Source organism: Clarias gariepinus, chromosome 27 (assembly GCF_024256425.1).
Source record: "Clarias gariepinus isolate MV-2021 ecotype Netherlands chromosome 27, CGAR_prim_01v2, whole genome shotgun sequence".
NCBI classification, from domain to species: domain Eukaryota; kingdom Metazoa; phylum Chordata; class Actinopteri; order Siluriformes; family Clariidae; genus Clarias; species Clarias gariepinus.
Genome location: NC_071126.1, coordinates 13,091,130 through 13,118,118, shown reverse-complemented (window position 1 = coordinate 13,118,118; position 26,989 = coordinate 13,091,130). Strand labels below are relative to the sequence as shown.

Sequence of the window (26,989 nt, the reverse complement as noted above, 5' to 3'; positions counted from 1 at the left end):
TGCTAATTAGGCCCAACCTCCATTCTATGGCACTTGGATCATCTGACCAGAAACCTAATTTTCAATAATTGCAAGAAAACTTGTTTAGGTTTCCAACATCTTGCTTGGTTTGACGAATGTGACTGTTGCTTTTGTATACTCATTATTCATTAACCTCTGCCAAAGATGAGTGTGTACACAGGATTAGCCTTGTCGCTGTTCAATCATTACAATGTTTATGCAGCAAATTTTATTTGGCACAATGACTTCCCTTTTTTTTCCCTCTTCATTTTAACATAGATTATTATATATATATATATATACATTACTGTATAAGTGAGTCAAGCGCTACACGAGAACAGCCAGTGCTATGCCCTGAATTCTGACAAGTCATGCAGGGAGCTTTCCCAACATGGGTAAAACCGACTTCTTGTTTTCCCTCTTAATTATACAGTAGAGGCGGCACAGTGGGTGGTGTTGCTGCCTCACAGCTTCATGATCTCTGATTCATCTTTGGACTTGGGTTACGGTCTGGAGTTTTTTTTACGTTAAGGTGAGTTTGACCTCTTACAAATATGGTAGTGGGTGTACTGCCTAAGATGGTGTAAACAGGTGAGACTACAGACTACATGGAACGCACTTTGAAGGACGGCAATTTCCCCTCACAATTTTAGGGTTAAGGGCCCAGTGAGACACGTCGCAGCAGTATTTTCTTGATTTGTTTTGCATTAATGTGTTCATAAGATCCAGACAGAACAGGTTAAATGTTATTCATTTATTTTTTAGTATTTTTGCAATTTGGCACTTTGGCTGACGGATACTCCTCACCCTGGAGATCAAGTATATCAGGCATTTCTGCGGCAGTTACTTAAGGGGTCATCGGGTTGCCAGCCCAGTGCCCAATTATCATACGCACGCTGTATTCAATTTGGGAATGCCAGTTAGCTTAACCTGCTTATGTCTTTGGACTGTGGGAGAAAACCAGAGTACCCAGAGGAAACCCGCCAAGCAGAGAGAACATGCAACTCCATAGACGCGAAGCGGGAATCAAACTCTGACCCTGAAGGTTATTAAATGGGATGCACCTTACTGTTAGTCACAATTTTATTTTTTTATTATATAGATCTGTCACATTTTGAATATCATGAGAACTAGCAGACTGTCACATGACTCTGCCAGGATGTTCATTAGATGTCACTTAGGGACTTCATAAGTTAAAGTCAAGAATAAAGCTGAGTAAGGAACTTTCCAGAACATTTAAAGTGTACATGATGTGTCTAAATGGGTTCTTATGGGCTGAGATACCACATTGTTTCAACTCAGTCTTGTACAGTGTTATTAACTAATATTTAAAGATATTTTTTCAAAGATACATTCAAGATACAGTGGAACCTCGGATTGCGAGTAACGAGGTTTGCGAGTGTCCCGCAAGACGAGCAAAGATTTTTAATAAATTTTGACTTGGAAAACGAACAAGTCTTGGTTTACGAGTACCAAGTATCATGTATCACGCATGCGCTTCTTGTTCACTGAGCCAATGGTTTTTCTCTCTCTTGCACTGCAGGATTGTGGGTAATCGTCTCCCCTGCCGGGTCTTAGTGTGCAACTTTGGTATAATCAGCATCCGTGCACGCGTGTACTGTTTATTATAGAGCAAAAGAAAGTCTCAATAGAGAGGCTAAAGATCTATTTTTTCTCTCTCAGTATCAGCTTGCACTTTGTGTGCGCGCACATTATTGGACACCCTTCACACACACACCCCTCCCCTCCTCTCACCTTCTCACACACATACACACTTTCTGCTCTACACAGAAACTTTTCACAATTCTTTTCAAAGGTAAAGTGAAGGTTAATTTGTTTTATTTTTTCTTTACAGCAGTGATTCCGCCAGTATGCACTCACGCAAGTGTCATTAACGATGTTCCTTGTTAATTTTTTCCAATAAAACAGTTTTTTGTGTGTGTGAAAAACTCAAAAGAGGAAGAAGATTTACTGTGTAAGACGGGAAGAGGGAGAGGGGATGGTCTGATTCCTTCTCTTTTCTTACTTTAGCTTCATACGCATACACACACACAGCGCCTGTGTGCATAAGCGGAATCACTTATCTGTCGGGATTTATTTTGACTTTTTTAAAAGGTAAAGTGCAGGTTAATTTTTTTATTTTTATTTTTATGTATAAATTTTTTTGAGCTGTGGAATAAATAATTTAAGTTTCCATTATTTCTTATGGCAAATATTGCTTTGATTTACAAGTGTTTTGAAATAAGAGCCTGCTTCCAGAACAAATTATGTTCGTAATCCAAAGTTCCACTGTACAAGCTTTGAGTAATGCCTGTCTGAGCTACCATTTGCTAGCTAGCTGACATTAAGCATCATTTTAATTTGTAACTTAAGTGTATGTAGATAATGTAAGGACTTACATTATTTAATGTATTAAAGAATACTGGTAAAATGTGGTCAAAATGTATATTCAACACAACCCATTTTTAAGATGATGCTTTCCACGTTTTTTTGTAGCTCTGAGGCCTGCAGTATGATTCCAACCTGAACTGAGATGTTTCCTTAAGCTGGTGGACGTTGTTTGGAAAAGGAGTGAGTGGCTAACCTAAAATCATATATTGATAGACGTATATATATTGATATACGTATATATATTGATATACAGAAATATACAAAAAACATTTACATCAGAACAGGGCATGGCTACTGAACTGAGCAGAACTTCAGCAGAGTTTTAGAAAGTGTGGGCACATTTATGAAACTCCAAAACTGTCAATCACGCCATCAACTACCTGTATTTAATTATCTTTGAATACCTCTTATTAAGTGCAGTTATCAAGACAAAAAAATATTTAAAGGAGGTCAATTTACCTGAAAATAATTTGTAGAACTCAAAACTGTGATCAAGTCTTTAGTAACATGAATGGGCTGGGTTAAAAATGTCCTGCAGCCAGTCAGTACAATGCCTTAGAGACATTTTGGCTGTTAAAATGTCCACCCATACAGTATATCCTTGTTCTGATGCCTGCCCATATATCCTTGCTCTGAAACCCACCCATATACACATACAGTGCATGCAAGAAGTGAACAGTTTTATGCTAAAATGTACCAAGTAAGCTTCAGTTGTTATGATGTTATACATTTTGATTTACCTTCACCAACATCAAGAGCAATAGCTTGTCTAGACATAGAATAAAATGAACACACCATCACAAAGAAAAGCACAAAGCCAATCTTTTAGAAATTTAACTTCGACCACTGTTAATGATTTCCACTCACTCACATATTATCTATACCGCTTTATCCTGTATACAGTACAGGGTCACAGGGGGGCTATCCCAGGAGACTTAGGGCGCGAAGCTTGGTACACTTTGGATTGGGTGCCAATCCATTGCACTGCACACACACACGCTTACTCACACATACAGGCAATTTGGGAACGCCAAATAGCCTAATCTGCATGTCTTTGGACTAGGAGATGAAACCGGAGCACCCTGAGGAAAGCCACCAAGCATGGGAAGAACATGCAAACCCATGCATGCAGACTCGAGATGGGAATTGAACTCAGACACTGAAGTTGCAAGGTTTTTAATGATTTCCCTTTTTCTTTAAACTAAACTGTAATTCTTCTAACAGTAAAAAGGTATATTTCAGCTTTTCTAGCTATTTGTCTCTGGGACAGTCCACTCTTAGGTTGACCAGACGTCTGATTTCTTTGGAAATCAGACATTTCTTCTTCTTTAAATGAATTTCCTCTTCTAGACGAGCTTAAAGCTGACCATATTTCAATATAAAAAGAAGGAAACAAATAGTAGTTATAATAATGGCAAGATATTTGCCATTAAAAATTAACCAAAATGAATTTTTATAAAACTAAGTGTCAGCTAACCTCTGACATGTCTTTATATATCCATGTTTAAGGGCACAAAAACAAACTGCATTCAGGCATTTCCATAAAAACACAAAAAGAACAATTCCACTGGGTGGCGCCTCTCAATCACAACACAAATATAACATCCACAGTATGTGAAAGGTAAACTGTATTAACATTGAAGTGAACAATTTGTCGTAAAAAAAAAGGATGTTGCCTTGCATTATATTGCATACAAATAAAAAAAGGGTAAAAAAAAAAAAATCAAGAAAGTGATGCTAATAAACCGTGATGAGAATGCCCTTAAATTTTTATCAGAAAAAATATCTGATTTGTGATATCAGCCAGAGGATCTGTTATTCTGCATGTATGTCAACTGCTGAACTCATTCATAAAATGTGTTTAACCTTTTGTGTTTAATATCTTGTATTCAGAAATGTTGCCTCATGAAATTTAGGCTTCTTTTAAGTCACATGTTTTAGAGAAAAAAGAGGCACTTCTGAGGGGGTGGTGGTGGAGGAGGAGGAGGCCTCTGCTGACACGCTCATGTCACATCCTCAGGTGCAGGAATGAGTTGCTCAAAGCCACTAAAGAGAATTTCAAATCCTGTCTTATCTTTTGCTGTGAATCACAAAAACGGTGTGGTTTTGCTCGAACCTGTTTAAACTCCAGGGACTAGTCGGAAAAAATAAAAAAGACTTTGGAGCTGGTATGGTTGCTGAAACCCAAAATTTTGCTAAGAAACAGCTATTATCTGTTAAAAGTACTGATCACCTGGGTTTACTTCTCTTTACCTAGTTTTTAACAACAGACACGGTTCTTAAATTCAGCTTTACTGAGATCTTAATACAGATTTTGATCCCTAAATGAGCAAACCAGAAGTGACAAGTTACAAGAAAATCTCTCTGAGACAACATAAGTAAGAAACCTAAAAAGGAGAAAAGACTTAAAACGGAACCTATTATTATTACTCATGTACAGTATATACTAACACTATTATATGGTCAAAGACATTTGGTATGAGCATAAAGGGAACAATTATTAATCAAAGCCTAAAAGCCCGATTATGTGACGCATAAAGAAGCTCAAAACATTTGTCTAAATGTCTATAACATAACACAAAAGCCCACCACAGGTTTCCACATCTTACTTGCTGTGGAAACGCAGGTCTTATGTTTGATAAAAAGGAGATAGTGGTTTATAATTTCTAGGTCTGCCATTTTCTAAACACCTACACGGTTTAATAGTTACAACAAAGCAGGAAGTGAGGGTGTTTTCTAAATCTGGGAATCCCTCTGCGCCCACGTCTCAGGAAAGCTCTGAGGGGTATGCACTACGGCCATGTGTCTTCATATCAAAACAACATAAAATAAGCGTGAAACACTGAGTCATTTCAAACCGGTTTGATATTCGAGGGTATGGGGGATCTCATTTGCGTCATTTGATTTTTGCTTTTTTTTTTTTTCTTTTCTCAACAGAAGTGACCTTTTCTAACATGAAACAAACAACTTCATAAATAGTCATACATGATCTCTAGTCAGGTGAAGTTCAAGATCCATGAATCAAGTTCCTCTTGCATTACACTTTGGGAAAAAAAAATTAAACAAAATAATGAAAAAAAAACCTACCCTTTATTCTTACCATTCCCAGAAGAGAATGGACTTCCCCTCTCGAAGCTTGGTTCTTCCCAAAGTCCTACATTATAAATTCCATATTTCTGTGAAAGTTTCCCATCAGCATCAACGGACTGCTGTAGAGCTGATTTGGGGGAGACTGTCTGTAAAATAGAAAGCATGATCAAATTTTGTTTGTTCCTGGAACAAACTATTCAGCTGTAGAAATTCTGCAGAATACCTGACGAAAACAATGTGATTTTACAAAACAACAAACTTGTGATTTTAAGAAAATCAACAAAACAGTAAAAAGTAAAATCAGTGATGAAAATCTAATTATTGTTTAAAACAGGAAGAGGATGAGAAATTGGTTTGATCATGTAAAACCATTAACTTTGTGCTCTACCAGTAGCACATAATCATATCCAAATAGTGATTCAATTAATATTATGTAGAGGGAGGGGTTATCAAAGTACTAGTAAAGTACTGCCTAAGCAGATAAAAGCACATAAAATTTGTCAAATATTTAGTCAAAAAAAGCACTCGTGTAAGTATAATATACTACTTTTAAATGTACTTAAATATTACAGATTAAAAAGTAAATGGTTTATCTGATACACATTATGTTCATGTCAGCTGTCACATGATTTATTCCCTGTATGTTTCCAACATTTACTATTAACTAGAATTAGATTCGGGTTATGGAAACTATTCTATTCTAACATGTTATTGTAAAGTTGGTTTTATTGCCAAACCTATTTCAACAGGCCTTTTAGGAAGGCTAATAAGATGGTTTATTTAAATGTTGTCCTCAGAAGCACGCAGATAGCATTAACTATATGGTGTAGCATGAACAGGTGAGGAACTGACACGACTCCTGATGTTTTTTTTTTACACTCCCGAGCTTATTCAGATGCTTTGGAGTGAAACAATTGCGCACTCTTTTGATTGATACGTAGGGTACAGTCACTGGGTGGATAAGAGAAGGGAGATTTGTGATTTATGAGTATTTTAAATTTGAGATAAAAATGTAAGAAATATGAATATTTTGAAACATTCTAGAATATGTTTACTCACCAAAAAAAAGTCTAGTAAATGATTATACCCTAAATAATAATCTTAAAAGGCTTTAACATTAAAAACCACCTGTGATCACTTTAGAGAGCTGGAATTCTCTAACTTATCTTTTCAAATCTCAAAAATGATCAAAATGATGTTTACAGTATTAATAAATGTTAAAAATTGAATAATAATACTTCCAACGATTGTACCTCCAGTTTAAAATGCTAATGTGTTCCAATCATGTGTATGTTAACATTTAGCAGATCCTCTTATCCAGAGCGACTTACATTTTTATCTCATTACACATCTGAGCAGTTGAGGGTTAAGGGCCTTGCTCAAGGGCCCAACAGTGGCAACTTGGTGGTTGTGGGGTTTGAACCTGGGATCTTCCAAACCGTAGTCCAATGCCTTAACCACTGAGCTACTCCTGGCCCTTAACCTTATTTACTTATCTCTTTTTTAATCCTCAAGCCTCTTTTAAATCCTCTGAATAGCTTTTAGATCATTGCAGCTGTAATATTTACTGTTTCTTCCAAAATTAATCCAGTTCTATTTTTGTCCATGTTTTAATGACATTGCTGACTTTTATTTTTAGTGTCTTTTTAAACTTTCTCAAAAGTCTTCAGTCTTGTCTTGTTACAGGATACACTTATTCTGAAAGATAAAATGTAAACTAGATGGTAAATTTGGTTGAGTTTAGCTAGAATTAATGGGGAACACAAACTTTTGTGCTAACCCATACATATTATATAGGATGACCCAAAATCAGTTGTGTGTGTGTGTGTGTGTGTGTGTGTGTGTATGTGGGGGGATGGGCTGGGTGGGATCATTTACACAAGAATTTAATCACCTTTTGTCAATTTGAAACAAGCAATTTTAGCCATTTTGATTCTGAAATAAAAAATAAAAATGGCCTCCATACTTTTGGGCCATGCTGTATATTCAGCCTACTTAATAAAACAGATGATAATAGAAATATGGAGGGTTTCTGTATTATTGTAATAATACTAAAAGCTAAGAATTATCCTCATTCCACTTTAAACAACATTTTACTAGTGTCTTGCTCCAGGGCACCTGCTCTATAATTAACGCTCAGCTTTATTATGTGCTTCCGAGTGAGGTCATCAACATTAATATAAAAAGCAAACCCTTGGGCTACAGGTAGGGAAAGGAATAACTAAAAAAGGTAAGCGCTTACACATTAACCCTGTAAATTCCACTCTTCCCCCAAACACATGTTTTTTCGGACCCTTTCTGAACCTGTGCCCACGTTACTAGATGTGAAACGATCACACTGCTGTGGCTGAAACCATAATTACGTGGGCGTCTCTCCGTTTCTGTCCAAGCTGATGGGAGTTTAATGTAAACCCCGAAGTGACAATGAAAACATGATTCACTGCATCGCTGATATTTAACAAACGTCAAAACGATCTCCCTTTGAAGTAAAGCTCTTTGTAATCTTTGTGTTAATCAACTTAGAGTTAATACGTACAGGCCATACAGTAATTACTCTCAAGCATGTTGTAGAACTTGGAAATGATCAACTGTAAAAAAAAAAAGAAAAAAAAAAAGCAAAGCGCGGTATTATACAGTAAGTACATATTTGACCTTACAGTTTTATATCATTATACATCTGAGCAATTGAGGGTTAAGGGCCCAACAGTGGCAAATAGGTGGTTGAGGGGTTTGAACCTGGGACTTTCTGATTTATAGTCCAACGCCTTAATTACCAAGCTACCCCTGACCCCTGAAGTGTGCTTTGTCACATTCTCTTACTAAAAGTGCTCCGCTGTTTAGCTAGTAGGATGTAGAGGGGGTGTGAGGTGTTCTCAATGATGGTTAACAGTTTGAATAACATTCTTCTCAACGCTTTGCTTAAGTTTGTTGAGTTTTTTAGAGTCAATGCTGCTGCCCCAGTAGATGGAAGGAAAGAATATTGCACTTACCACAACTGACTAATAAAAGATCTGCAACATATTGCAAGACCTGAGTTTCGTCATGAAGTAGAGTCTGCTCTGACCTTTTCTGTTGCATTTCCAGTATAGAGCTCTTACATTACAGCCTAATTACTCTTGTAATTAAAATGAATCAACCAGTTAATTAAACGTAATTAGGCTCTAATTAAGATATAACATTAACGCTCTAATTCATTTTTCAAAATAACTCATTATGGTGTCACATCATTCATTCTAAGCAACTATTTATTTTGTCAAGTTGAATTTATCGCATGAAAAGTTCCAAACAAAAGGTTCACATACCGTATCACATGAAATACTGTGTTCTGCAAAAATACTGACCGTTTGCAGTGAGTGGAGTGGGAATTTACACTGCACAGATATATGAGTATATTGTACTGTAGGGCGTCACTTCAGGGGAAAATTGAATTGATGATCAAGTGTAAATTTTGATGAACTGGAAAGAAAAGATGTGTAATTTTTCAAAGAAATGAAATGTCCTTAAAGTGAAGTCACCTGAAAAATCCACATTTAAACATATATTTTATAATTAATTTTTTTTTTACCATTATGCTGTAAAATTGTTTATTAAATGTCTACTTAAGCTAATCATTTTAAAGTAAAAGTCACTTTGTGTGAGATAACAATGTTTACTCATAAATGGAGATTTTATCTGATATTATCAGGTTTATGATGTAAAAGTATAGGCACCAGGCTTGGGCATGATGGGCGTTAAATACAAAACATTATCAATAACTAAAAATGTAGCACACAGTCACACAATATCTCAGTATAATAACATATTCTGTATAACCGATATTCTATTCTTGGGTACATATTTATCATTTTATTTTCATTAGAGTCTTTTATTATCTTCTAAGTTTTTTTTTATCTGCTTAGTCTGGAGTTTGTCGCAATCACATTTCACTACTGCTGTACTTTTACAATTATATATGTGACAAATAGAATTCTTGAATCTTGAAACAGAAGCCCCCCCCCCCCCCCCACTTTCTCTGACTTTATTACTCATGATTTATTTGCCTCCAAAATTGGCCTTAAATCAATCGTATTCTGTTTTACCATAAAAGCCCACAGATCGGGTTACTTTAGTTGCCAGTTACTTGGCGACAGAAGGAAAAAACAGCTCATTTGCATTACTGAAAAGACTTGTGTGTGAATTTACCAGGTAACAAGAGTGGGAACATGTAGGTGGTGTATGTGCAGAAATACAGTATCGAGGTTGTAATCCTTGCTCACTGGTACAGTACTGATTTTTGACATCTTGCGGTGAAGGTCAGATCAATGCAGGTTACTGTTAGGACTGGTTCATGAGTCATGAAGTGTTATAAAGAACTGCTATATATACCTCCAGCACGACTTACAGTATGTCACAAAAGTGAGTACACCCTCACAGAAGTAAGTACACCCCTCACATTTTATATGTTCTCAAGGGACAATACTATAAAAATGAAACTTTGATATTCTTTATAGAGTAGTCAATGTGCAGCCTGTATAACAGTATAGATTTACTGCCCCCTGAAAATAACTCAACATATAGCCATTATTGTCAAAATAGCTGGCAGTGAAAATGAGTACACCCTAAGTGGCCATATTTTGTGTGAGAACCATTGTTTTCTAGCACGACCTTAATTCTCCTGGGCATGAACTTTACCAGAGCTGCACGTGTTGTTGCTGGGATCCGCTTCCACGCGTCCCTAACGATATCATAGAGCTGCTGGATGCTAGACACATGGTGCTTCGCAACCTTCCGCTTAAGGACACCCCACTGGTGCTCAATAGCGGTCAGATATACACTGTGAGAGACAGAATCTAAAAAAGAAAAATCCGGAAATCACATCGTATGATTTTTTGTGAATTACTGTCTCAAATAAGTATTTGATCACTTGGTTATCAGCCAGATTTTTGACCCTCAAAGACCAGTTATTTTGCTTTTAAATAGTCTATGTTGGAAGACCCAGCCACGACCCATCTTTAATGCTCTGACTGAGGGAAGGAAGTTTTTGCCCAACATGTCACAATACATGGCCCCATTCATCCCCTTCTTAATACAGTGCAGTCGTCCTGTCCCCTGTGCAGAAAAACACCCCCAGAGCATGATACACCTATGTTGAAAATTGTAGACCCCTCCATGAGTTCTAGGAAAACTTGCAAATTCACAGGGTGATCAAATACTTACTGACCTCACTGTATATATACACCTGAGCCCTGAGCATTTAATAAGAAAAAATAATGTCATCTTTAATGATTCTTTGTTCATTCAGTATTCCTCAGGAAAGATTCAAGTGAACCACATTTTAATTCCTTTTTGGTAATTTATAAGTATAGTCTATTCTACAATTTAATATAATTTTGATTTCAACATTTCATGCTATGATCTGTATCATAAACCCATCCTTAATGTAAATCAGTGTAAACTACTCAGTAACTGCTATTAGTGGGTATTAGAAGCCATCATAAATATTATATAGAAATAGATTTTATAACACAAACAAGTACTAATAGACAAATAGTGAGGACTGGGATACCAAGTATGGCTTCTTTAAGTTTTGGTTATGCAGCATTTGTACTATTGCTGTGTCTGTACCTTGACTGAAATCAGCTGCAATTATAAACAACTTTAAATAAAAGCAACTGCTTACTGAATAAACATAAATGTAGACTTGTTAACAGCTAATTTTAATCATTGGACTACAGTAGGAAAAAGAGAAAGAAAGAAGACAATTCTGTCAAGTATTTAAATTAATTTATTCTGTCTAACATAATTAATACATCCTTAAAAAAGTATAAATGGAATACATTAGTTGGGTTGCATTTTGTTCTCATTTCTTATGACCTCTACATGGATGCTTTAAGAAAAAGGAAAAAAATAAAATAAAAAATAAATAAAAGGGACACTTTCACCTCATCAGTAAATACACAGACGGAGTCTCTCTCCCGGAGAGAAGCCTGACAGAAAGACATTAATGACAAACAATTCAAACACCATATATTGAAAGATTCTGGGCTGTCTGTCTGATGATATTTGTGTGTGTAAAAATATCTGCTTTAAATAATTTTCCTTCAAATTTGCATAGAAGCCTATGAAGCTATTAAAGAAAATCTTATCATGTAAGTAAAGGATTTATTAACTAAAAGCCCAGGAAATGATCTGCTGTTTCCTGTCATATGAAAAGAAACAATAAATCTTACAAGTGTTTGTTAAAAGGAAAAAAAGAAAAAGAAAAAAAAGGCAGGATGACCAATATGGCAGTTGTTTGTTTTTCTAAAGTATATCAATAATGATGACATTAGTATTAGTCAAAAACAGGTAAACTGTTATATCCCCGCAAAAAGGAGAGCTTATGTAAAAACTGCCTTGATTTAAAAACCTTTTCATTAAACCATCGCTACATCTGCAGATACCAAAGAGTGTAAACGCCTATGCGGCGTGTAGTAACACTTTATTTACTGTCCTGATTATTTAGTTCCCACCAGGTAAGGCAAATGACACCAGATGTGTTGTCTGGTTTTTTATTCCATATACTGAAGGCATCTAATCATTGTATGTGTGAATCTGATCATTACATCACTGCATACAGAGCAACAACCCAAAGAAAACCTTTACTCACAGCTTAAACACAAAACCTTCTTTATCATCACAAATAAACATTAGCGTTAATCAAGGACTAAATGTAGTGTCATCACCTGAACAATCCTTTTCTATACTGAAGCCTTGTGTTTTTTTGCAGGACCATTTAAACCAGAGAACTAAAAAAAAAGGGATTACTGGAGCTGGTACTATAAAGGGATTGTTCATTGCTCGAAATCTGATAAAAATACATACAGATTATACATATAGGATATAACTTGTCATTACTACTGATATGCTGCATGCTTTCATGTAGCTGCAAAAAAAAAAGAAAAAAAAAAAGCACTTGTTGCAATTTTGCACTCACTTAGTTGTTCACAAGTTGTAATATAGCAACACTTCTAGTTATTATTTTTTGTCCATAGCAACTGTGGGTACTTATTTTGTGAATGGCAAATTCATCAACAGATTAATAAAACCTGTAGCCATGTTACAGTCCATTCTTTTATTTTCCATAACGCTTATCGTATGTAGGGTCAAAAGAGCCCTGAATCCTATTACAGGAAGGCGACAGACACCCTGGATGGGGTGACGACCCACTGCAGGACATACAAGTACAGTGCCGTGAAAAAGTCTTTACCCCTTCCTGATATATATATATTTTTTTTTGCATATTTTGTCACACTTAAATGATTGAGATAGTCAAACAAATTTTAATATTATAAATACAAAATGTTTTTTAAATTATGCATTAATTTATAAATTTAATTATAAATCACGAATAAACTATTTAATTATCTCAATCAGATTTTAACTGCCCTGTCCAGAAGTTGTAAAGCAGTCCCGGACTATCACACTACCACCAACATGTTCGACTGTAGGTATGATGCAACATTGTGTTAAGTTTAATTGGCCGCACACCTTCCAAAAAAAGTATTTTCTAAAACCTAAACATTTCTGAACAAAAGTCTTTGCTCAAAAGATTTCTTGATTCAGGAGGTCTGGAAGTAATCAATCCTGGGTGTGGAAAGCGAAATTTTACTTTGCTTTCCAAAAGTTACAGTTTATTCATAATTTAACAAGGGAGCAGTTATTTTTTCACATAGGGCCAGATGGGTTTGTATTTACTCTGGTTATTTTTGTGTAACATTTCAAAGCACTGTACACTATGGGAAATTTGTTAACATTAATCGAGCTACAACGAATGTCTTTAGACTGTGGAGTTCCATGAGGAAACCCACAAAGAACAGGGGGAATATGCAAACTTCACACTCACAGACCAAAGGCAAAATACAAACCCCTGAAGGTGCCAGGTGATATTGCTTAGCACTGAGCCACTGTGCCCACCCCATGTTAAAGTTAGCTATCATATACATAAAAAAATGTAAAAAAACAAAACAAACAAAAAATATACAGTTGCACTTAATTTAGCAATCTTGTCTAGCATTTTAAAGGAACTAGACCAGGTGATCAGCTCCACAGAACTGAGTGGGTGTAGCTGAAACTGCAAGTTTTTCTATGAATTTTCAATCTGTAACAAGCCTAAAGTTCTACACGGAAATGAGACTATTAGCTTCTTTGGTTCCTCTTCATTAATTCTTCTTAAATTTGAAAGACAAATTGTTAACTTAATCTGAACTGAAAGGCGAATTAAATGTGTTTTTTCTAACATGTCTGGTTGAGCCAACATCATTAAACCCGAGTACATTACACAATCTGAACAAACAAGAACAGCAGTACTTCCTTTGGAAAACATTCCTACAATAGATCAAGACAAACGTACATAGAGCCACGTCAAAAAGAATGACTGGCTGTTTTAATTAATAATATGACCGTTTAACAAGCAATGAACCAAAATGTTTTTTTTTTTTTTTAAAGAAAGTTAAAACATGACTCGCGTGACAAAAGATAACTTTCAACAAGTTAAATTACCCATGTGCTGATATTTAGTTTTCATATATCAATAACCAGGCTAGGATTTTATCAAATGCCTAATAAGAATAATTACAATAGTACTTAATATCAATTGTCTTCGCTTTGGTCTTAAATGTCTGGTTACTTGGCATTGTTTTGACATTGAGAATGTGTATTAATAAAGAAATATAGATTTTTTTTGTTCTCTGTGTCTGAGACCTTATCAGAAATGTCCTTTAATCAGCCAGTGGTACTTTCTCGTCTGTGAGAAATAAAAATGAACAGCAGCGCATCTTAGAAACTTGATCAGAGTTAAATCCCTCACCTAATTTACGCATTTAAAATTACCATGATTATCCGCACTTGTCCAAAGTGAGCAGTGTATTAATGTTAGCTGAACCACAGCAGCATCTTACTCTGGCTAAAAATCTTCTGATATCTTCTGATATCTCCTTGTACAGTGCTCCTTATTGGGAGAGATCTTACCTCCAGTGAACAAGACTCAAGTAAGTCATGACATCTGAATCAAACTTACATTAACTCTTGCTCAAAAGAATACTATGATTATGGAAATCACCTGGCCCTATCCTCAAAAAAATATTTTAATTACAGAAAAAAAACTTCAGTAGGCACTCGTGGTCTGATGCTGGAAAAGTCAGCATTTACCCCAAACATCTGAATCAAGGGTAGAAAATACTAACAAACAGACCTTCAATAAAAAGCACAGGTGGACTGAAATATATTTAGACAAGATCTAAAGGCAGGAGGAGGGTGACAAGGTTTAATTTAGTCCTTTTACTTCATGTGTCTACTGTAATGACGATCATATTAAGGGAATAACTTTTGTGAGCACAAAAACTGAAAGTCGATCAATTCGTTGTTGAATTGTTTGTCTGGAAATGCTGGGTGTCACATATTCAGATGTTTTTTTTTAAAATACAAGTTTTAATTAAACCTCAATGAAAAGGAAAATCATCTCAAACTCATCACAGGCTAAAACTTGGAATTGTTCACCACACACAATAATGAGTCATGTTAAACAAGTAACTCTTGTATTTTTAAAAATAATAATCTGATGGGGTTAAAAATACTTCTCGAGTCGGGCAGTTCTGTGGTCTGTATGGCTGTAACTACAATCCTAACCATAAATAAGAAACTTTACACTTATTCAGAAACATAAAAACAGACAGAGAAATCGTACACGCATCCAATGGAACAGATCCAACCTCAACACGCGAGCTGAGGCTGAAATTTGGCTCAGCAAAAACAGGGCCCACAACAAACACTCGACACAAAGTATGTAACAACCCCTCTTTTTTTTAGTCAGTACTGTTGAAATCACTTTCTTGGAACACACACACACACCAAAAAAAGGGCCACCCTTTTCAGTACCTTTTTATATACAAAGTAGAAACAAAGCTTTGTGAAACACACCCAGAAGGGCACACACACATACACACACACACAGGAGGGAAGAAAAAAACAAAAAAACAAAAAGAGGAACCAAAACCACAAATAACGTGGTTATCACTGTCCTTCATCTAGACCTTCTGTAACGGTGCCTGAGCTCTCTTGCTGCTCTTTTTCACTCTACTGCGCGCGTAGACACGGAGAAACAGTGCAAAGAACACTACAGCTACCCCAAAGATTCCTGTTGCCGAGATGGCATGGCCGTAAAGGAGGCAGGAGAGCAGGATGGCGATGGCCTGGCGCAGCGTCATGATGATGGTGAAGACAGCAGCACCGAATTGTGAAATGGTATAGAAGATGAAGAGCTGGCCAAATGCAGAGCAGAGCGACAGCAAGGCGGCATGAGCTGCGAACTCGGCGTGGCGGCTCATAAACCCCAGCGATTCGAACAGAGCACCCGTCTCCAACAGAGAGCCCACGGTCAGGAGGCAGGAGAACAGGTTCACCCCGAACATCATCTGCACCGAGGACATCTTGTGACGGAAAAGCTCGTCCTGCCAGTTAGAGGTGAAGCTATCGAACACAATGTATCCGGCCAGAATGATGACGCCGGAGAAAGTTGTAATGGTTGCGTGTTTGGTACTGCTGGAGCTCGACAAAAGGAACATACTCACACCGACTGAGATCAGCACAGCTGTAAAATACTCCCAGTATTCATAGGTCTTGTGTGACACCAGTTTGCCCATCAACATGACAGGGATGACTTTAGAGGCTTTAGCCAACACCTGAAAACAAAGAGAATGCGTTTGAATTACTAAATGATAAAACGTGTTTTCACACTGCTGGTAGAGACCTTAAATATGTAGCTTTCCCCAAAGCCTTTGTAAGCAGGGGCCCTAGAGCTTATTTCACTATTTACAGCTTTTTCAAAACCATCGGTCTTAGCCATCAAGCTAAAATAGTGATATTGTGTTACAAAATGTAGCTGTAGACCTCAGATTTGTCCGAGTCTATTGGTAATGAAAATAAAAAGATAAGATGACTCTGCATAGAAATATAAGCATGTCACAGAATACACTCTACAAGGAGGAAGAAGGAAATTGTTTTGTCTATAAAAGTTATGCTGCAAAAAAAAAAAAAAAAAAGAACAAAAAAATCACGATATTCACCCATAACAAGGTTATAATTAACTTGTTATATGACCTGAAACAAAACTTAACCCAAAGCACGTCATTGTAAAAAGTTTAGAAAACACATGATGGACATTTCCGAGTTTTATGTAAACCACACTGCCTTAATTGCTTTCATCATTCGTGTCTGAAATGACTAAACTTTAAATATTATGCTGACCACATTTTAGCACTGACAAAAAAAAAAAAATAAAAAAGTCAGATTCCAGCATTTGGCTCAAATAGCCCGATAATAGTTTTTAAGTAAAAAGTTTGATAAAGTGATACTCAAGGTTTATGGCTTATTAAAATTTATGTGTAGATTTCTATAACCATGGTTCACCTCTATCTTTATTTATTAAATGTGGCCCATAATCATGTCAAGTTCTTTTATTTCAGGTTGTTTATCTTGTTTCCACGGCATTAACAACAATAGGCCAGGTAATATCTCAGTCATATTTTATGCTGTCTATTTCCTTCATAGCATTTAGAGTACTTTGCACATAACAATGTGGATTCATCAAGTTGTTGAATGCTGTTATAATCGCATAACATGTTGACTGAAGAAATGTCAACGGTGCATTTATGCTGAAAATCTTCTGTTCTACCCTATCCTCCTTTGTTATGTTTTCACATCATGTTGGGGAACCGGTTTGAGATGACTTGTGCTTTGTGACATGATTTATTAATATGCTGGAAGTTGCCAGTATAAGTTGGGCAAACTGTGGTTATAAACCGATGCACATGGTCAGCAACAATACTTCAAATAGACTTCAGTAATCAGACAACATGCGATTGGCATTAACGAGTGAGATTACCACCAGCAGCATTAACTCTTTTCACATGGTGGGCACTTTAATCTGAAAATAATTTTAAGGGATTAAAAGACCAACAAGTTATAGTTGACTATTTCACATTCCTGTTCATGAAAGAAATATGCAGTGATTGATAACAAGCTGCTCCGCAGTAGCAATATTCATAACCATCCTAGATATTTGCATAATGCTGAAAGTTCCATGCATGACATCATATGCAAAGAATGTTGTTTGGGAGACTGTCACCTATCAGCAGAGAGACTTTTCTGATCATAAACATAAACAAAGTACGCAAGCAGAAAGCTTCACAATGAACTCTAAAGATCAGAGCGCCATCATTGAATCTAACGAAGCACACCAAACCGCTCAAAAGTTCGGGATCACTTTATAACTCCATGGCCATCCCTGATTTTTATTTATTTCTACACTGTAATCCAATATTAAAGGCATCCAAAATATGCAATGATCTCCTTTGAGAGGAGTCTGCTATGTATGCTCTGTTAATCGTTCTTAACAGCTTTAATCTGAGGTGCTGCTTGTTAATTAGTGATTTCTGAGGTAACTGGTACCCTAAATGAACTTCCCCTCTGCAGCAGAGGTAAGTTTTAGTCTTGATTTTCTGGGATTGTCTTCATGAGAGCCAGTTTCATCATGGCGCTTAATGGGTTTTGCAAATGCACTTTTTGCAATACAATACTATTCTTGCAAGAATTATTCCAGAACAGCTGCCTTCCATGTCATAAAATAGCAACTCACTGTTGCTGGTTTTGTTGTTACATAGTTTTCAAATGCCCAGTATTGTTGTAGATTGTAAAAAATAAATCACTTAACAAAAACCAAGAAATCTGCAGGTGATCCCAAACTTTTGATCGGTAGTGTACATCAATATGCAGCTATTAGAGTTTACCTGAATAGAGTAAAAGAATTGGTTAACCTATTCCCATCTTTTTCACTTTGGTATGCCTGTAGTAATTACCCAGCAGGTCACTGTAGGCCTTTAATGACATGCTTCCTGAATACTGCCCATCCCCGCAGTTCAACCAAGTGTTTAAGTCCGCAGCACTAAAGCCAGGCTTTTAAAACAGACTCATCTATGCTTAAATACAATTAAATAACATTGGATATGAAAGCAACCTAACATGTAACATTTTTTTTAAAATCAGTTGTGGTATGACTACTACAGTTTGGCTATAATATGCCAGAGATAGATCAATAAATATACAACTTTCCACTGTCGCTGGAGAGCTGGTGAATTTTCACTCAGTAGAGGATTATAAAACCTAACTTAATCACTGAGCATCACCTGTGTAGGGAAGCTGATGTATTTAAGGGCTTCATATTGACACCAGCTGCTGAGGATGTTGGACAAAGATGCAAACGAGTACTTGTACATAGGTGCTGTGTGTCTGGGCTGTTTAAACACGACGCAGCAGAGGCCGGCCACTGTAAGAGCCAGTATGCGGTTCATGAACACCAGGAACTGGGAGTCCGTGAATCGCTCGCCGTTTTGCCCATCTTCAGTGGCACCGTAGGAACGCGTCATCACTCGCTCCTGCAGCACACCCCAGGTCAAATATGAGCCCTGTTTCAAACACACACACACACACACACACACACACACACAGATTACAATGGAAATTAAATAAACAATAGTATTATTTATTTATTTTAGCGCTCTTTTTTGTCAGCTGTCAACAATTGTGCAAATGTATGCAGCATTTTTTGCACTTTGTATAGATTTGATAAGCTGCAATATTTAAATTGCAATTTAAGTGAAGAATTTACATGTCATTATTTAATATTTCTAGAATTTTTGGAATTGTAAGTAGATTATAGAAAAGTATATAGTACTGTACACCACGATTATACACAGCCTGTGCAATATTATGTTGGACCGCAATTTTGCCTTCATTACAGCTGTTGCATCATTTTTCTATTAGGCAATGTCACGACATTTATTTCCGAGTTGCATGAATTTCCCTTTGAGATCTTATACTGATAATGGCTGTATAGCCTTCTTTAGCACATCAAAAAGATTCTCATTGGGGTTAAGGGCAGACTCAGTGGTGGCCAATCTTGTCTCATGCTCCCTGAAGCACCCTGTTACAATTTGAACACTGATTAATCCTGGCATCATCATCTTGGAATATGCCCGTGACACTCTTCTTACTCGGACACTCCAATCATTTTGGAACAGGGTGCATAACTTACTGCAGCTGAACCATATTAATGACTGTAGTGATTCTTTGACTTACCTATTTATGTATGTATGTATTTATTTATTTTGGCCCAAATGTCAAGGGATCAAGGTTACACTAAATTATCACATACGAAGCTATCAGTGACTGTCTCATGCATACCTGGAGTCCAGCTGCACAGAAAATAAGTTTGACAGCTTGCTGTGACGTTGAAGTGGACTCAGTTCTGGGTGTCTCGGATACATCATCCAACAGCCCTGATTTAGAGTCACCGCCAAACACGCATGCTTTTATAACGGGAAAACAAATCCCTCGGCCTGCAAGACAACAACAAAAAAAACAAAACAAAGAGAAGCATGCATTATGCCCATGATAAAACATAAGGTACATGAGTTCAAAATCATATGATAAGGCAAAGGGTAAGCTGGAGCAGTACAACAGATCAAGTGTGATCAAAATCAAGTGCAACCTTTTATCCTTAATATGAAATTTTGCCATCCACTTCACTTAAATATTATTACAAGGAAAACATTATTGAGCACACCTGTCTCTATGTAGTTAATCCGCTTGAAGTAGCGAATCAGTAGATATCCTGGGATGATGATGGAGCTGTAGCCCAGGATGTTAAGGAAAAATCGAAAAACCCACACATCCTGCCAGCCTTCCAGGAGCAGACTTTCCCCAGCACCAGCAGCCACAGGCGTACAGAGACATAGCAACAGGACAGGACACGCGCTGCAATCACACACACACATACAGTGGTTCAGACTAATGTTTACTTTTTAGACGTTGGTAAACATTTCGCACTTAAGCTTCATAAAGGCAACATTGAATCACACAACTGCCTCTTTTAGCAGATTTTCCATCTTACTCCAAAACTCGATGCCATCATCAGGCTTCAACACACCCTCTCAAATAAACCCAGTTACGTCAAATATAAACGCTTTGAGAGACCTCTGCATGCACTGACACACAGCACTGCGCGAGTTTAGTGCACATTTCCTCTTTGCAACCCTGCTGAGCAGAAAGGCACAACATATTTAATTCTCTTTTTTAATCTTGTTCGAGTCCTTTGAGCCATGAGCAGGAGTGGAAACTACAGTGGTCGTGAGGTCACTGACACCAGACAGTTGACAACTGGAGAAAGAGAGAGAAAAAAAAAAAAAAAACACCAGGTGACACTTGACCCTTTAACCACATGATTTTATTATCTGACCTGGTGCCACATGATTGGCTGATACTACTACTAAGACAATATTTGTTTTACCAAAGTAAATATGAATAAGGATTATGCTTTTTCATATTTTAGACACAAGGAAAAAAAAACACTGTTTACTTTTGCATTAGCAGAAAAAATAAAAACCTGTATAACTCGAACATATTTCCTGCTCGTCCCGGAATTAGTGATTTGTTGAATATAATTTGTCTATGTGTCAACTTTCACTCCATCGATATATTTTTTTAATTGATTTTTACACAAACACAAACATACAAAGTAAAAGTGTAGTGTGTTTTTCAAGCATACCATTATAATCTGTATACATAAAACCCAGATTTAAAAAAAAGAGGAGAAAAAAAAAGTAAAGAAGAGAAAAAAAACATGGAGCTGAAAGACTATTTTTATTTTTGTAAAAATAAATAAATAAATAAATTAATTAATTAAAAAAGGGGGAGATTAAACTATACATTTATATAATAAAAGGGTGAAAGGAGGGCCTCCAAACGAAATTTAAATTTCTAACGTGAACTACGGATTGAGTAATAAATCTTTTCCAGAAGCACAAACAGGACATAATATCCCTGAGCCACTGGTATCCTTACACTTAAATAAGAGGGAACGCATGGCGAGGAGCGATGGGGTTAAACGTTTATTCTTCTCTCCAGTAGTGCCAAAAAGGGCAACCAAAAGTTATGTGTAAGAATTCAGTATGTGAGACATCTGTCCAGAAATCTTCTTATACATTTATGAATGAGAGAATCCTGTCCACCTTTAAATTTTTTACAGCAAGGATCGATGTCTGGGTTTAAGCGAGAAATCTTAACTTTGCAGAAATTAGGCCTATGTACAAACTTAAACTGTAATAAAGACTGGGCGGCATATAATGGGGTTGAACTGAAATCTTGAGAATCGAGTCTCATGTATCATCGGACAGTGTCAGATTTTTTTCCCAAGCAAATTTAATCTTACAAGTGGTGTGATTCAGACCCATTAACGTGCCATAAACAGTGGATATTAGGCCTTTACAAAGGACAGAAATTAAATCGTCATGCGGCAACTTTAAATATTTTCCTTTGAGAACCTCTGGAATAATTTCTCCTGACATGCTTCAAATTATTACCAACAGAATCTGCTGTGTATTTAAGAGTAGAGCTGCATCTTAAGGGCTTAAGTAAATATCACATGTCCTTCTCAATTGAGGTGATTCTGTGAATAGGAGCGAGCTATGTTTTTAAACAACGTCATGACATACTTTGACTGCAGCCCATGACTTATATAGAAGAAATATGGTCTAAACCTGTCAAATAAAATGGCAAAAGATCGTGTGCGTGTGTGTGTGCGCACACAAATTACACATTCTTGGAGTGGGCCTCCTTCAAAGCCAAACAGTGCGTCTTTGTGAACGAGGCTCAACTCCTTAAGGCCACGACAGCAAGAGAGGAAACTCTGCACCTTGTGAGCTCAGTAAGGACGACACTCTGTCCTATCCCTACCATTTATTTATGTTTTGGGATGAAATGCACTAGACCTGAAGAAAGCACTTGTCATGTGACATTACTGATGACACCCTGAAAAACTACAATATGAAGGAAGGGTCCGAAGGAAACCTATCGACCCTCAATGAGGAAAGTGACAGTGTTCATTAAAGCTTAATATAATATAACATCAGCCATAAACACAAACAATGATGCTTGTAAGTGAATGAATGTTCATCAGCCATTCACAGAATTTTTTCTTCAGACTATTCCATGCAGACCATTTCAAACTTAATAATAATTAAAAACTTTTATGTGTAGACTGCTTGCTTAAATTCAGACTATGTATTCACTCAGTCAGTGAGCAAATGCCGAAACATTTATGCAATTTTATGTTCATTTTGCAACATTTTCTGTGTTAGTCTAATCAGTGGTTCGTACCACTGTTCCTGGAGTACATCATGCCTTGCACATTTTAGTGTTTTCTCAGCCCTCAGCACACATCATTTAGCTTATTAACAGTCTTTTCTATATACGCATGGGAGTGGTAGGGTAGGGTGAAAACTTTTAAAAAAGTCCAGCATCAAGGTCGGGAACCACTGGTTCAGATTGGTGTTCCATAAGGAGAAATTGTACATACAGAATATATATAAAACATATGCAAAATATAAAAGAACCAATATTAGTTTACTGCTAAATTAATTCTCGAATTTTAAAGCAGACCTATATTTGCATAAAAAAGACAGTAAAAAAAACAATACCAATAAGACATACCCAGCGTACACAAATGTGGTACAGGATGCAGTGACACAACTTTTTATTTAATGCTGACCAAATATTTATTCATGCTTCCTAGTGATTAACATTTCAAAATTCAAGCTTTTTCTCCATGACCAGATCTGATAACTTCATCCGGTGACTAAGATCTGATCGACAATTTACAAGATACCTCTAAACATACAACAGTTAAAAAAAGTACTAAATGCTCATCAATACACACCTACGCAAACTTGTATTTTGCATAAAACTTCTATTCATCCGTTTCCAAAACTGACTGATTTACAGTATGCTATCTGAAAAGCCGGCTCTGCATCATTTTCGAGATGCCATATTCATCTGATATGTTACTAAACTCATATTTGCCTCTGTGAGGAGTGCTCTATTAATTGGTTAATCCTGACAATAATGAAACTTTTTTTTTTATTAAAAAAAGGCAGAGATTTTTTATGATTCCAGGTCCTTACAATTTAAACCTGTTTAAAAGGTTTTAAACTTTCCTTAAGCTATGCTTCACAGCGTGGCGTACCAGACGCATGACAAAAAATTTCATCTACATTTCCAGAGTGTCAGTGAACGTCATCAGCTGTCACTGGTATTTCTCAGCCGCAAAACAACACTCATAAAGCTTTTAGGTTTTTAAAATGGGTGTGTTAGTTTAAGAACAATAGCACAATGATAAAAGGTAAATATCTATTAACTAACAACATAATTACACTTGCACAAATTAAAATTACCTGTATAGATTTGACATACCTGCTCTACAAGATATTTGATATTAAAATTTATATAGCTATTTATTGCCCAAGGACCTTTATAATCACTAACTGCCTATAGAACTTTTCTGAGCAACGTTTCAGAAAGTGCTTTTTAGCTTCAGTGGTACTTTCTTGGATTATTCATCATGTTAAGTACATTTTGTGAATCCATTATAATTACATTTAAATCAATATTGACTTTCATTATCTACTAACATACCAAACTGTATTTATTTTAATAAACCATCATAAACTCAATTATTCTTATTATTATTACATATCATTCTGTGTATGACTGTATGTGACAAAATATGAATTTAAATTAGCGTGAACCACCCTTTGTCTGGAATGTCTGGCTGATTGTGCTGTCTGATTACACATTGAATTCTGATGACATTAACTGCTTACACAATTCATAATTGAGCTGTGCATCTATCTAGGAAAAATTGTGCAGGGTGTTTGCAAAGGGTGTATTGTTATTATTATTATTATATATGCATACACATGTCACATGGTGTGGATTTCTGCCCACACAGGCACACGCACATTATTTCTACGCATTTCTAATAAACCATTTGGAATGAATTAAGGTTAGCTAGTTTATATATATATATATATATATATATATATATATATATATATATATATACATACAGAAAGAGAGAGAGAGGTTATGAAGTCTGTATATGTCTTACTATTTATTTTATTTTAATGTCAACACTCACATTCCCTGTATAATCTAGTGCACTTGGTCAGTAAAAGCACTCCTGATTAATAAACACACATGAATGTCAGCGCGCGCGCGCGCGCACACACACACACACGTATATATCTATATAGCTAACAGGCTACAAAGCAATTATCATTTACGGCATGTGTTATTATATCCTATTATATTTTTAAGTCATGTAACACAGGACGACAAACACTCTCCGCTCTTACCTGAAGTGTAGATGTGGCATTTTTTACAACAAAGTTTTGCTAAGCTAGCTAGCTAGCTGGACGGCTAGCGTTACACCCCCAGAAAAACTCTCTCAATGCCTCTACTTGTGCAGAACATGAAGAGTTAGAGTCCTTACACGACTAAATGGCTAAAATACGGCTGAAAAGAAAGATTTAAAACACTCGCAACTCTGCTCTGAATGAACTTGTCGGCTAACACAAACTCCCTGACACTGATCTCTCTTTCAGCATAGAGCCGACACAGATGAGCTGCTGGAGTCTCTTCGCGCTCTGCATGCGCATGCGCAGTGGAGATCAGGAACTGTTCTGTAGTTGCTGTGTTGACGGTTTAATTTTTTTTAATACACCCACAGTGAAAATACAGAAAGAACTAAGTGTGAAATGTTATTTAGTGATGTATTATTATCACAAGGTCTCACATACGGATTAAAAAAAAAAGAATACATTTAAAATGATTCAGAAAACACTATCGCTAGCTTTCTATAACGCGTTTCCCTGGCAACAGTCGTTTCCGGTGTTACAGGAACAACATTTCCTTTTTAATAAAGGCTTTATTAAATACATAATATTGCGCCATGCAGTTACGTTCTCTCAAACACATTTTTAATGGGAAATACTAATTGTTTTTAAATGAATAAAACAGTCTTTTAAAATAATAATAATAATAATAATAATAATAATAATAAAAACCCGGAAATGACAAAGACCTTTGAAACAAACACAGGCGACATGCTGCACAAGAATGGACTCTCGTTTTTTTTTTTTTTTTTTTTTACAAATAAAGTAGATAAAAAAAAAGAGAAACCATATTTTTATGAACATAATTACAATTAAACTACTTGAGTATCAGACACGTGTACAAATTAATTCACAATACTTTTCCAATATCTATAAACAACAACTTTCATTATGCTCAGATTTAGTTAGACTAATTTTTTGAGTAATTATTTTTAACGCTAATTTAGAGCAGTCAAATGCCCACAAAGTATGTAATCTCAATGTAAATACCGCTCAATAACTTTGATATTGGAGAAATATTGGCTATATCGCATCTGTCCACCCATCTAGGACCTCTGTAGCCCAACCAGGGACCATGGAGGCCAATGGTGATTATAACAGTATTTATTACCATTTTACAGCCGTGGTATGACCTCAGGTCAACATTCAGACACGCATTCAAACACTATGGGTAATTTGGGCTAATTCCAATTAGCCTAATCTGCTTGTCTTTGAACGGTGGGAGGAAACCAGAATCCTTGGGGAAAACCCCCCAAAAAACGAGAACATGCACACAGACCCCAAGTCAGGAATCAAACCCTGAGGTGCAAGGCGACAGTGGGAGAAAACAGGAGTACATGGAGGAAACCCACCAAGTGAGAACCATTCCTAACCACGAAGCCACATTAACTAATTGGGGAGTCCTTAAGAAATGGGAATATAAAATCCTATCTTGATATGATAATTGGTACATTGCTAATGTTCATTTTGAGCAAATACAGTTTTGCATTTAAAAGCAATTATATTCTCTTAGCAACAAAAGAATAAGTACGTAGTTAGTATATCATCCACTAAAACAAAACGATACAGACAAGGAAACATGAACGAGGGGTGTTTAGGTCAAATGGAGACGTTTTATTTTGCACAATAGCAGAACAGAGATACGAGAGTAAAAACTTACTCTCCTTTATTTCCCTTTTTTTGCTACACTAATGCACTTTACTAGTGGTTAGATACGATTAAGGTAGAAAATCTTCTCCTTAGGTCAGAGCCATGATCAAACTGCCTGCTTCATACTGTATCTAAAACGCTGGAACTATTTTAATGGCCCAAATACAGTATGTGGAAAGGACTATACAGGGATGTGGCAATAACTCCCAGAAGAGTTCTCGTAAAGTACAAGGCATGTTTGTGAATGATTGTGTGTACAGCTCCCACAGACAGACGTGTCTCTTCTGGAAGTTGATGTCGTTGAAGTCGATTTTCAGGAAACAGGCGCTCCTCTTGCTGAATGTTCACGGGAACAACTGTAGTGGGCTCCGAGCAACCTCAGCCTGGATCAGTCACAGACCTACTGCCTCGTTTAAAATGTTTGCTGCATTCAAATGTTTTACTTTAGCTAAGAGTCTCATCACTATACTATGCTTGAAGTCTTCTGTAAATGTCAATCACTTTATGCCTTCATTCACAAGTCAATGTTTGACTTGAACACCCCTCATTGACAA

The 26,989-nt window shown here is 36.4% G+C and overlaps 1 protein-coding gene across 1 annotated transcript; it reads right to left on the bottom strand.

The window, feature by feature from the left end:
* Window positions 1–13,175: 13,175 nt before the first annotated feature.
* On the bottom strand, window positions 13,176–25,029 carry slc35b2 (solute carrier family 35 member B2). The gene is made up of 5 exons (XM_053489288.1): window positions 24,747–25,029; window positions 20,120–20,310; window positions 19,738–19,892; window positions 18,681–18,959; window positions 13,176–16,178 (listed from the first exon to the last, which is right to left on the bottom strand). Exons 1-5 carry the CDS (start codon window positions 24,764–24,766, stop codon window positions 15,525–15,527), a joined length of 1,299 nt encoding a protein of 432 aa, XP_053345263.1. The 5' UTR covers window positions 24,767–25,029; the 3' UTR covers window positions 13,176–15,524.
* Between the last annotated feature and the right edge of the window lie 1,960 nt (window positions 25,030–26,989).